At 45.2% G+C, this 13,647-nt stretch overlaps 1 protein-coding gene across 1 annotated transcript in view; it reads left to right on the top strand.

The window, feature by feature from the left end:
• Positions 1-332: 332 nt before the first annotated feature.
• Positions 333-13,647, top strand: part of PIAS2 (protein inhibitor of activated STAT 2) — a 451,007-nt gene continuing 437,692 nt past the window's right edge. Inside the window, exon 1 of the mRNA XM_085629369.1 lies at positions 333-378. Within this exon, the coding sequence (XP_085485495.1) occupies positions 355-378 (24 nt within the window). The 5' untranslated portion in view covers positions 333-354. The remainder of the gene's footprint in view (positions 379-13,647) is intronic.

Here is a 13,647-nt window from a genome sequence, read left to right as displayed (position 1 = left end):
CCATATCTCTCTCCTTTCCAGTGTTCTTTTATTTACAAGACTCTACATATTTGTAACTAAACGTTGGAGTGTGAAGGCGCAGTTCTTTTCCTGTGTAGTAAATGAGTATTGACCAGGACACTCATAATGTGAACAGTGTCCCAGTCACTGGTGTCAGTTTCTGCACCTGTTTACGTCGCACGCAGGACACAATGTGTACGTCCTTGGGGATAGGGGTGGGGTCAGCTGCTACCACTGACAGGCCCCCGGGGCGCAAGGGGCGGGGCTGCACAGCTGTTAAAGGGCTACCACTTCCTGCTCCGAAGTCACGTGACGACGGCGGCCGCAGAGCCCGAGGATGTCTGCGGGTTGAAAATGGCGGACTTCTCCGAGCTTCGGGTGAGGGGTGTGCGCGTCTGGCGACTTTGTAGGCGCTGCTCTGGCTAGCGGGAGCGGGGTGGGTCCCGCTTCAAGGGTTTTGGATGAGGCCGTGATGAGGGGCGCTGTATCTGTAAAGGGGGGGGGAGGGGAACAGGCCATTCCTACTTAGGGGCTTAACCGTTGACCGTGATACGGGATAGTGCTGAAGTGAATTCTAAACTGGTTGTCATTGGACTGAAATAGTTTGCGAATAGCGTCGTGCCCTCAGCCTGTTGTATTCCCTCAGTCGCAATCTGGTGCTTTATTATTTGTGTGTTTGGGTTTGTAAAATAAGAAACGGGACCACGGCAAGGGTGTGGCTTGGCGACGTTCCCAGAACTGCATCTTTGGCCAGTGACATCCCTTCGACCAAATGTTTATTTATGTTTACAGTTTTGTATAGCGTGAACTCGACCTCTTGGCATCGGAGCGCTTTGCACGAGCACCGGTTACACCTCACAATGTCTTGTTTGCTTTTAGAAATCGGGATATTATGTGAATAGCCCATAATTACAACATGTTGAGCTCACGCGAAGGCTCGAACCTGATCCCCCGTGTTTGAAAGTCGGCAGCTCCGGCCATACCACCACATCCTCTCCCAGTATTACAATGACAATCATTACGGGCAGGGCACAAATCCTAAAAAAAAATAAGTGGGGAGACTAACCAGGTTAGGCCATATGCTAGTGTAATCATGAAGTGTGCCATCACGGAGCATGTTGTCATAACGTGTGACATTGCTCATGACATCAGAGGATGTGACCTCACTGGAACTGGAAGTGACATCACAAGAAGTGACATCAGATATTAAAAGCCCTCACACATGTTTATCAGGTATATCATGTGTGCATTTAGGCGCACTATGAAATTTAACAAATAAGATTTGGCGTGGAGGTTGTGCCAAAAGAGTGGCGCAATCCTGACGCAAAACCTGGACCTCAACTAATACACAAATTTTTTTAAACCCTGCCACAAAGAAATTAGCAACAAGGAGATGCATGGTAGTAGATGTTCTGCTTAATTGGTTGCAAAGTCTACATTTTTAGGTCTCGCCTGACCCAGCGCATGCGCTGGTCTGTCAACACTTTTAGTGAGGGCTCAAAAAATGCTACCATGGCCAGCCTAGAGCTTCAGAGCATGTGCGCGGGCGCGCGCTTAGGATCAGAGGCGCCATTTGGCAAACCTCGTCATGCTCATTAAGCGCCCGCGATCACTTTCGCGGCGCCCCTTTGATGTTCTCAGTGAGCCGCGCGGCCAATGATAGATCTTTTTTTGTTGTTGATTGTAAAGAGACGTCTCCAATCAATATGCCGGTGACTGCTGCCTTTCACCAGGTTAAAGAATTATCATGCTCACCATTATGCCTTATACATTTTTGAGAGGTGTAAACATCCAGCCCTTGAAACCCTTAAAGCATGGCCAGGCTGTCGCCTCTGTGTATGGGGTTTCCCCGTGGCTGCATTCCGATGTTCTGAGACCCTTCAGCATGTCAGCTGCTCGCTTTAAACTTCAGCGCCTGCTTCGCAACACCCTGCAGATAGCGCCATATGTTTACAAACTACACACACTCTGTCTGTATGCACTGTTATTATGTAGCATTTGTATTCAGTTTTGGGTTTTCTCCTGAAGGAATTTCTTTCACCTGTAATGTTATACGTTCTTGTTGCCTTGCAAGTAGACTGTGGTCTGTTTTTTTCAGTTCAGTTTTGTCTGACTTTAATTCGTATGAAATTTCTTACGTTTTTGTAAATGACCTCTAATGCTCCTAGCTTAAAGTAGATACATTTATTTTGCTCATCTTTTAAAAGGTAGCATGGGGTTTCAATCTAGTCTGATCCTACCACTGATTATATCTAGAATTGTCCTTGGCCCCCACCATGTCACACATGCACAGTTACCAACACACACAGGTTACATACAATTCATGCTGATGCCCCATGTGTCGGCAGATGTGAACCTTGAATTGCTACGGTGCCACGCTGCAATTAAAATACCACTGTCTTCTTACAGAAGCTGTAAGTGACTTCCATGTTCCCTAAGGGGTTTTCTGTTTCATTGATTTCATTGAAGTTAAATGCTAAACCGGATTTAAGGTAGGATACCTGACAGCGTTTTTTAGAGCATCCTCTTCAATTCATATTTTTTATTGTTTTTATAAGTTTCTGGCACGGAAGCTTAATTAACTAATTCATAAATGTTAAGCACCTTTGTTTCCTGGTACTTGTTTATTTTCCCCTGCCCTCCCACCCCCACATTTCCCTGCCTGCCTTCTTCAGACAAGGTAAGGATTTCTATTTCTCCGCAATCATGAGACATGTGCCGCCTTTGTGGTACACGAGGCTGTGCCAATCTTTGTACGCCCCTAGCCGGCATGACAGAGGACGAAGCCATGACTTCCTACCAATCTGAAAACCTTGTGTGTTTGTTAAAGTTTAATATTATGCAGCATGTTCATTGTTAAATAGCTGTAAATGTCTATTTTTAAAATATGTAATCTATCTATAATGTGTGTGAGCATAAATGTGTGTGTGTGTGTGTGTATGGAATGGGAAGTTGTCAGATGTCATTTGAAGATATTTGTGTCACATATGGAGCAATGAATTACACAGCAAATTAGCAGTATTGCTCAATGTATCGTCACAAGCCTGTGCTGACCTATGATATATTATTTACATCGACAACTCTTCCTTCTTTTTGTGCATTGTTGTACGTAGACAGGCATGTGAATGTATGTGTGTCTATGTGTCATACATGCGTGTTGCTTCTTTAGCTTCTTTGCTGGGTAGCAGCTGGTGCATCCAAAACCCACATTTCACAGGGGTGATGAATTAACCAGGAATTATTTTCTGTAACTCACTGAAATCTCAATAATTACTATGTATTATGAATTTCATCCAATGGGAGTCCTAATCAGTGTCGTATTTCCCTCTCAGCAGCTAATTAGTGTGTTAGAATGACCGTGCATTTAGATTTAGAAAGCCTCCAATCATTGCCCACCTTTATACCAGCCCCTTGTTTCATCAGCATCCTCTCCATGAGTGGTCAACATACCGTGAACATTCGAACTGCAATTAGGCCCCAAATGCTAAATGAAAATTGCAGAGTGCAGCTGCAAAGGTCTCCACCTTTAGAGAAAAGTGTACTTCTTAACAGCGCAAATGTTGTTTTCAGTCCATATGCCACCCACTCAAACTATTTGAAACTTTTCTGTTCTTTTTAAGATAGACGACCAAACAGTATAGTCCAATATTTAACTTACTGTTTTAAATAATAGAATTACTATGTGAAAAAAGTGCTTGCTAACTGTACCAAAATGAGCACACGATATAACAAGCATTTGCAATGCAACAGGTCTCGCATTTACGTGAGTTTGAGCGATTGGCACTGTAAATGACAATGCCTTTTATTCATGTTTTGCTTTTTAAAACATAAATAAAAGGCATTGTCATTTACAGTGCTAATAGTTTAAACTCGCGTAATGCGAGGCCTATTGTATTGCAATGCATGAAGGAGACCCTTACTGCTCCATGCTAAAAATTGTGCAGCTGATGTCAGCTTCCCCTCCAGGCATGGAGGAAGACCATAGTGAGCTTCTAAGTAGGGGTGAGAAAGAGGTGTAATAGAGGGGTGGCTGTTAGAGCCTCCTTGGTGTTAAACAGTAATGGTGTTTTTATCGTCAACATGGCTAGCTTTCCGTTGGTTGTTACGCGCTAGCACTTTTGCAGTAGTCAGTTTGATACGCTGTAATATTCCTGGTAATGAAGCCCAGGAAGCTGCATTGATGCCTCTGGTGCTTTAAGCCACTGAGCTATCTTGCTGCCCTTTGAAGTTGCAATAAGGCGAATGCTCACAGATCTCTGAAGTAGAGGTTCAAAATCGTAATTTAGTTTACTACACTTCTCTGGAAAGTTATGTTGGACCAGTATTTCCATAGTACATTAACCTGACAGAATGAGAGTTATCCTAATATGTTATGTTATGTTATTGAGTTTTGTATAGCGCGACAAATACCCGGAGGTGTCCTGGCGCTGTCATGAAAACTGAGAGGGCTTAGGAAGGGAGCTTCAATGCGGAAACGTGAGTCTATTAATTCCGGAACAGCCAGGTCTTTAGTTCCCTTCTGAATAGTAGAAGATCAGTCGTAGCCCTGAGGTACGGCCGAAGTTCATTCCAAACTTTGGCAGCCCCATAGATGAAACTCCTGCCTCCCCAGCGCGCCTTCCTAACGCGTGGGACATGTGCCAGGTTGGCGGATTTTGAATGAAGACATCTCCCTGGCACATACCAGTGTAGTCTGTTTTTAAGAAAATCTGGACCTAGCCCATGCAGAGCCTTGAAGGTCAAGGTCAGGGCCTTAAACCGGATTCGGCTCTTCACCGGGAGCCAGTGCAGTGTTTTTCTTCCCTGGGAAGCGGAGGCAAATCTGGAGTTGCCCATGAGAAGACGGACTGCGGCATTCTGAAGAATCTGAAGTTTACTCAATGCTCTAAATTGAGCATTGAGAAATAGTCCATTACAGTAGTCCAGTCTGGCGAGTACCAAACCCCTGACCACGATATGCCTGCTGTCTTGGGGTAGCAGGGGTAGCACTTTGCTCAGCATCCTAATGGTGTACATGGTTTTGGATGTAACCTCCTTAATGTGGTAATCCAAAGTCAGTCTATCATCCAGGATAACGCCGAGGTTTTTTGCTTTAGCAACCGGAATTGGGAGCTTGCCCAAAGAGTCTGGCCAGCAGGCTGGTGTCCAAAAATTAGAGATGTTACCAAAGAGAAGGACCTCAGTTTTGTCTGAGTTTAATTTGAGGCAGTTCTCAGCCATCCAATTCCCAACTGCTAACATACATTCACGCAGACGCTCTTCCGTGTCAGTCTCCCCTCCGGGAGTCAGAGAGACCACAATTTGAGTGTCGTCTGCGTATGACGGGATCCCGAATCCATAGGCGCTGATAACAGGTGCCAGCGTGCTTACATAAACGTTAAAAAGGGTGGGGCTAAGTGAAGACCCCTGAGGGACACCGCAAGGTGTGGAGAAAGGCTTAGACTGGAATTCCCCTAAGGTAACCACTTGTCTCCTATCCACCAGAAAGGATTTAATGAGGTCCCAGGCTTTACCCCCAATACCACATGATTTTAAACGGTTCAGGAGTAAGGAATGGTGGACCGTGTCGAACGCGGCCGACAGGTCAAGCAGGATCAGTGCCGCTTTTCCTCCCTGATCCACTGCCTCTCTAATTTCTTCCGTAGCCTTAATCAAGGCAGACTCCGTGCTATGACCTGGCCTGAAGCCGTATTGAGTGGGGTCAAATGCTTGGGTGTCGGCCAAAAAGGAGGCGAGTTGCTTATTCATGAATTTTTCGACCAGTTTGGCTGGGAGGGGTAGCCTGGCGATCGGGCGAAAGATATTGGGATCATCAGGTGACAAATTGGCCTTTTTTAGCAGTGGTAAGATTGAAGCAAGTTTCCACTGACTTGGAAAAAGACCAGATGTAAACATGAGATTAAATATACTCGTGAGCCTAATCCCTATCGGGCCGGAGGCCAACTTGGCAATCCTGCATGGGCAGGGATCGAAGGGAGAGCCTGAGTTAGCTTCCATCAGACCATTTTGAGTGTCTAGGATAGAGATAGGCCGAAATTGATCGAAGGTAAGGCCTGTGGCATCCTCTGATCTAAGGCTTTCCCCCAGGACTTCCCGAACGCTAGAGCTTCCCTTGGTAAAGACCTCAAATATACGTTCTACCTTAGACAGGAAGAAATTAGCCAGATCTTCGCATAGTTGCTGGCTAGGTTGGATCAGATTTGGTTTTGGGGATGCCAACGTCGTCACTGTCTTAAACAAATCTTTGGATTCTAAGATCTGTGCTGCAAAATAGGTTTGTTTTGCAACTGCAATGGCCTGTTTATAAGATTGTAGGCTAGCTTTATAGGCTAAGCGCTCAGCCTCTTTATAACCGCTCCTCCATGCGCGTTCAAGTTTCTTACAGTGACTCTTATGAGTTCTAAGTTCCTCCGAATACCATGGGGCGGAAGGCTGTGTTCTCTTAGGTCTTAATAGTTTAGTCGGGGCTAGATTGTCACAGGCCCGCTCCAGCCACTTGGTATATTGTTGACAAGCGCTTTCCGCATTGTCCGCCGCACAGTCTATTGGAGAGGATAGGATTTTATTTAGGGCACTCGTCTCCACCTTGTTCCAAGCTCTGATTTTTATGTTGTTCTTTCTATTCACCCTTTCTTTAGGAAGAGGGTCGAGTCGAATCTTAAATTGGACTGCAACATGATCGGACCAGGCCAATGGGAGGGGGCCCTGAACAAGGAGATTACTAAAGTTAGAAAAGATCCCATCCAGGGTGTGTCCTCCTCTATGGGTTTAACCTTTAACCTGTTGTCTAAGGTCCGCTGACATCATGAGATCGTGCAGAGCAATAGTGTCCCCATCTTCGGAGGCATCAAGGTGGAAGTTAAAATCTCCCAGAACTGTAAAGGCCTGGGAGAGCAGTCCTTCCTCCAATAAAGTCCCTACGGATGCCAGGAACGATTTCCTAGTCCCCGGTGGTCTGTACACTAGACAACCTTTGAAAGATTGGTGGTTAGTAAGTGTGAAGTTAAAAAAAAATATATGCCATTTATGGTAAATGTAAATAGCCGACGTTACTAATACCAACTTTAGCAGCACTCTATGTATCGACCGCAGAAGGCTAAACCCTTGCGTTCACCATGCCAGATCCGGAGCTTGTGAACTGTAGCAGACAGCACCGATGTCAATGCGGGCGCTTAACTCGCTGAGCCGAGAATGCTGTACTGCCTCATTTTACAGAGCAAGGGATTGCTAACTGGATAACTCTGCCTCGTGACCTTACAGTGTTAAGTAGCAAGCTCACGCATTGTTTACTCGAGACATTTCCTGTTGTCAGAGCGTGAGGAAGGTGGAAACTGTAGCGTGCACTCTAAAAGCAAAGATCGCTGCTTAAATAAAACTTGTATGCAAAACAGCCAGTGAGGCATTGTTTTCCTCATTATATGTTTATAGCACTTTGCTCCAGATTTGTTCTCACTAGCGCCGATGCAGTCGAATATTCACTTAATATTTGGGCAGCGCTGCTTTAATGTCTCGTGTTTTCAGCGCAGCTGTTGGCTACTTTCACGTACATGTACGAAGAACCCGCTCTGTGTTATCTATAACCAAAGTCACTGATTGGGGCTTCGATCTCATTACCATCCCCCGACGTTGATTGTGTTGCGAAGCCACCTTCTTGCAGCACCGTCTAAAATTGCATTTTTCTCTCTCCACAGAATTTTGGCTTTGAGAGCGCAGAGTAGCGGCAGTGAGAAGATGCATGCAATAGTAAAATAGACCTATAAATAGACCTTATAAGAGTTTACCTAGAGCTATTGGCAATGTTTTAAGGTATGTTGTAGAGCAGTGTTTAAAGTACGAACTAAAAAAAAATGTAAACAAAGGACCGTTAATTATTGTAAGGAAGACAGTATGTCTTGAGCCAGCCTCTGACGAGGTTATGCAGCATAAAGCCTGGCTCTGGGCCCTAATAATTATTTCTAAAAGCGGATCGGGAAAACAATAAGGCGCACTTCTGCACAGCCCGTGGTAAAAACTCTGCAGCCAGTCCCCTAGGGGACGATAGCATAACAAACCCCGTTATAGCAGCAGCCAGGAAAACCACAGCTGCACTTTTAGGCTACAGCAGTTCGTGTGTACAACGCCAAGTGTATCACACGTAAGGGGGTGTTTTTCTTAAAATAGACTCTACCCTGTTCAAAGGCTGTACACGCCGCACCCCGGATTATGAGAGACCATTAGAAATCAAAGTCCAATTACGGGCTGTACACAATAAATTAGCATACCTACAATGTTAGGCATGTGTGACGTACACGATAGCTGATACCGGACGTTATACAATACAAGCATTTACAATGCAACGGTCTCGGCATTGTTAAAGTTAGAGCTATTGGCATTGCTCATGACAATGCTGTTTCTTTAAATGTTTTAAAAACATAAACAAAAATAATGTCATGAGCAATGCCAATAGCTCTAACTTTACCAATGCCGAGACCATTGCATTGTAAATGCTTGTTATTTACAGTGTTTCGTGAGACTGGCTATCAGAAGGTGCTTCCAGAGAGGCCACAATTCCAGCCAGGAACAGAAATTCTTTTTTTGTGTCATAAAATTCGCCTTTCTGCTGGGAATAGTTACAGACCTGTAAATCTGCGCACACTCACGGTGCACCTTTCATTATGAAAAGACGACTTTCACGCCGCTGACCTCACTTTAGAAATTTGAGACCCGCCGCTCCCCCCTCCCCCCCCCCCACACCTTCTGAATCCCATCGCTATATTATTAGAGCCGGGGCAAGAGGGTGTTCTTGTTTAAAAAGATTCAGCATTTTCCACCAGTGACAACAGCACCTACCTACCTGTCTATCTATCTATCTATCTATCTATCTATCTATCTATCTATCTATCTATCTATCTATCTATCTATCTATCTATCTATCTATCTATCTATCTATCTATCTATCTATCTATCTATCTATCTATCTGTCTATCTATCTGTCTATCTATCTATCAAAACAAACCTCACAAACTCATATTTGCAATACACAATCGGTGCCTCCTTCTCGGACAAAGAAATTACTCGCCTTAAAAATGGCTATCTACCTGTGGTATTGCATTTCAGCATTCATTTTGCGCTTCGTGATCTTGTCGAGGCCGCTAAGAGCTTTGGGGCATATTATCAAGCCAGGCGATACAATTATCGCCGCTTTAGCGGCAGAAAACTGCTGCTAAAGCAGCGATAATGGGCTTGATAATATGCTCTATGGAATTCCAATTGAAGCCCATGTTAGACTCCTTCACATCTAACATGGGCTTCAATTGGAATTCCATAGAGCATAATATGAAGCCCATTATCGCCGTTTTAGCGGCAGTTTTCTGCCGCTAAAGCTGCGATAATTTTATCGCCTGGCTTGATAATATGCCCCTTTGTTCTTCTAATCAAAGGGAGAGCATATCTATCTCAAAGTTATAATGCAGTTTATTTTAACAATGTGTATAAAATGTATTTATTTGTTTCTTGTACGGTGAATGTTAAGTGAGCAATATCAAACAGGCACGGTGGTTATTTTCTTTCAAAACAGGCCCCCAGCTTTTTCTTCTAAGAAACTGTTGCACTTTTTAAAAGATTAGCCTTTCTTTCTGTGTTGTTTTCAGGTCTCCGGGTGCTGTTTACTCTACAGACATTGAATCCAGGAATCACACCCAGCACCCCAGCACCAGAGCATCTGTATTTATCAGGCTCTGCTCTCACATCATTTTTTTACCACTTGAATGGTCATTTCATATATTTCCTGATGTTCTCAAGTCCGCCATCGGACTCGTTCTGCCAATCTTTTATGTGCGGCAGAAATGTTAACTTCTCTGCTTCTTTTACTGCAATTAATTAAAATCTATTGGAAAAATGTTTTTAAGTCTTTATTGACAATGGCTTAAATGATGGCGGATATCTTTTTCCTTTTTGCTTTGAAATGACGCCGGCCCTGGAGGACTGGGTCGATCGGGAGGTATAAAAATTATGCATGAAGCAGCGCTGTCGATTATTTGAGATATCGGCGGCGAGCGTTGTATTGCCTCCATCGGGTAACTGTCCGAGCGCTGCCTTAAAACGCATATTATTAATGCCGTCGATACTGTCAAAGCTGCCAGCTTTATTGCCCCGGGTCTGCAATACTCCTCGGATCTGCATAATGCCCGCTGCAGTCTTGCCTTTCTGTCCCGTGTCTGTAAAAATCCATACGTCACTTTAATCAAGGGATGTGCGTTTCCCAACCGAGGCGAGGCGTGCACGGCTGCCCTGAGTGCACCGACGGAGACTGCTTCACCCAGGCTTATGCCGTGTACCATTTGCCACCCCACCGCCCCACACCCCCCGCCCCCCCCACAACAAAAATGAATGAGAGGCTTTTCCAGAAGCTTATGTGGTGACTGTGCACACCTCAAAGAAGGCAGGCTGAGGAGGTGTGACATCTCCGTGCACACTGTCACCAGTACAAGAGAAGTGCGCATGTGTGTGTGTGGGGGGGGAGGGCGTTGTGGCGTTCAGATAACTAATAGGGGTTCACTGACTGCTTAGGCCAGCCTCCCAGCATGTGCTAACAGGCCAGTTTCCAGGCTGGCTTGTTTATAATGAGATATAACGTCACGCGTGCCCCTCACCTTTCACACAAAATACTTCTTCTGTCCTTGAACTGCAGATTCAGAGAACTGGCGACATTGTGGAACCCGGTCTCGTGCTCATTGCACGCGTGACACTCCATTGCCTGCACGGGTGACATTCTTCACTGCCTGCACGGGTAACACTGTTTACTGACTGCACGGGTGACACTCTTCCTTGACTACTCGCGTGTCACTCTTCACTGCCTGCACGCGTTCACTGTCTGCACGGGTGTCACTCTTCACTGTCTGCAGGCTCGTCGCTCTTCACTGCCTGCATGGGTGTCTCTGTTTACTGCCTGCACGTGTGACACTCTTCACTGCCTGCCGGCAGAAGTCTGGGTGCCAGAGCTGCGTACGGCGTGACAGGTCTGGCGGGTCTGGCGCGGAGGGCTGCGGCTGCCACCCTAACAGCGCAGAGGGACTGCTAAAGGGACTTTCTGTGTGTGGGGTGAAGGGAGACACCACCGCCTTTCTCCGAGGCAGAGCAGAAATGCCTCGGAGAAACGCAGCGTCCTTTTCGGATTCGGGGGCGTGTTTGTCTTTTCTCTCCTCCAGCCTTTGGCTGGAGGAGAGAATGAGACTTCTTGCAAAAAACACGCCCCCCGATCCGAAAAGGACGGGGCCTGATCCGAGTGACGGGACCTCTTCTCCAATGGCTGGCCAGCATTGAAGAGGCCAGCCAATGGAGAACAGGGGAGAAGAGGGGCTGGTTCAAGCCCCTCTTCTCCAAGTCATTAAATCTCTGGACTTCCGGTTCTGCCTTCGGCAGACCGGATGGTCCCGAGACCTAATAAAAGTGAGCGGCTTCTAACCAGGTTGACTTCTGGGTCAGAGCATCAAAGGCTGTGTACACCACATCAAATGTAATGGGGCGGAGTCTGCTGACCTTGCAAGGATGGGAGGCAGAGTGGCCTAACTGAGAAGTGATCCTGTGGCCGGCGTGGTATTTATTTGTATAAAATATTAGCCAACAGCTATGACACGCAGCATAAATCCCGGCTGCGGGCCCCACTAATTGTTTACAGAAGCGGATCCGGTTAACAATTAGGCGCACTTCGGCACAGCCAGTGGTAGGAAACTGCAGGCAGTTCCACGGGGCACGAGAGCACAACAAACCCCATCAGAGCAGCAGACACGACAACAGCAGCTGCACTTTAGGGTTATAGTGGGTGAAAGTGTGTAAAACAGTGTGTAAAATGGGGGCCGATTCCAGCTTGTACACGGAACAATACTGTGTATGGTCACTATGCGCTAATGCACAGAGTACGTACCATTCTAAAGTACACATTTAATTGTTGGCCATGTTCATTATGAAAAGGTACGTATACCCATTGCGGATCGCCAACATAATCCAAAAAAATTGTGTGAATGGCTACATAAAGCATAACCACAGTCCTTACTGCAGAGTCCAAGTATCATTAAACTGTGCACAAAAAAAAACCCAGTATTTGAAGGTTACTTCTTTGCATAGTGTACATCATATACTTTTTGTAAATGCAGCACATCCGTTATTTCATTAAACCGATGCAAAACGCAGATTGTGCTTAAAGGGAGCTTGTAAAACACTCGCAGTAAGATGGAAGAAAACATACTGCACATGTATAATTACAAAAGACGTGACAATAAATAAGCATACCTACGACGTTACAAAACATTACACACTGATTAATGTACAAACTAAATTGAACAAGCGCGCACTGAAGTTGACGAGGAGGGAGTGGGAGGGGGGAGTGGGGCGGGCACAGTGGTGCGGCCGCAGTTGTAAAAGGCAGGGAGAGGGTGAGATTGAGAAAGGGAAAGATAGGGATCAAAGGAAACAATAACAAGCAGGAAGGGGGTGGCAAATGGTGTGCACTTTGATGTCCTCAGTGGCCGCGCGGCTCACTGAGGACATCAAAGGGGCAGCGAAAGTGAAAGCAAACGAGTGCTTTCAGGCCTCCAAATGGTGCGCGCGCCCGGACGGCGCACATGCACTGTATTTGGAGGCCTGAAAAGCCACTGTTTGCACTTCCAAAACTCGCTTACTATAAGTCTCGCCAGAGCAGCGCTAAAGCGCTGTCTCAGGCGAGACCTAAAAATGAATAACATATATCATACTAGGGTTCTATGAAGCAATGTCGGGTGACATTGGTTTTGAAATGTCGAGGAGGGAGTATTGAGGTGACGCAATATCATGATGCCGAGGACCAAAATATAGACAGTTAATTATTTAAATATTTTATATACCTAACTTCCAGATTTACTTACTCTGCCAATATATAGACCTTCAAGGTACGCAGATGTGGAGTTAAGAACAATAAATCTATACCTCCCTCTGTGCATTTACCTTCTCGATAGTTTGGTACTCAATTTACTGGTCATGAAATTGTGGGACCTCAATATTCCCTCTACGATATTTCCTCCTCAATACTCCCTCCTCAATTTTCCATACTACAATCTATTTACAAGCCCCTGGCTTCAAGATGTATTAGACCACGGCACCCCAGATGTCAGATTAGGACCATCACACACAGATGCCCTAATAAGTATTTTTATTTTACAGGAGAACAATGGTGCAGTTACGGGGAAATGTTTATTGAAAACTGCAAGCTAAAAGGGCTGTATTTTTTGGCTCGCTGTAGTAGTTACTACGGAAAACATTTAATGTATGTTAGTCGCAAAGTGTGTGTGGAGAGGTCACAGAACATGTTTGGTTCCTAAAATAACTATTATGTACACATTACAAGTTTTACAGATATTATCTTCATGATCTAGCTAACATTGCGGCACTGATTACAGTGAAATAAGTATATTTTGTTTACTTTTTGAGAATGCTGGGCAAGAATTATCCTATGCTGTGTGTTTTGATGTGTCATTATCTAAACGCATTGTCATACTCGTAGAATATAAAATCAGACGAGAAGCTCAGTTTCTAAGTCTACTATTACATGAAATACATAATTCATAGGATAGATGTAACGTCTGAAAATTAAGTCAAATCATTCAATAGTATTGCACATTCTTTGTGAGTTGTGGG

Source organism: Triturus cristatus, chromosome 2_1 (genome assembly GCF_964204655.1).
Source record: "Triturus cristatus chromosome 2_1, aTriCri1.1, whole genome shotgun sequence".
Taxonomy (NCBI): Eukaryota; Metazoa; Chordata; class Amphibia; order Caudata; family Salamandridae; genus Triturus; species Triturus cristatus.
The sequence above is the reverse complement of the archived record's forward strand: the minus strand, read 5'-3'. Positions and strand labels throughout refer to the sequence as shown.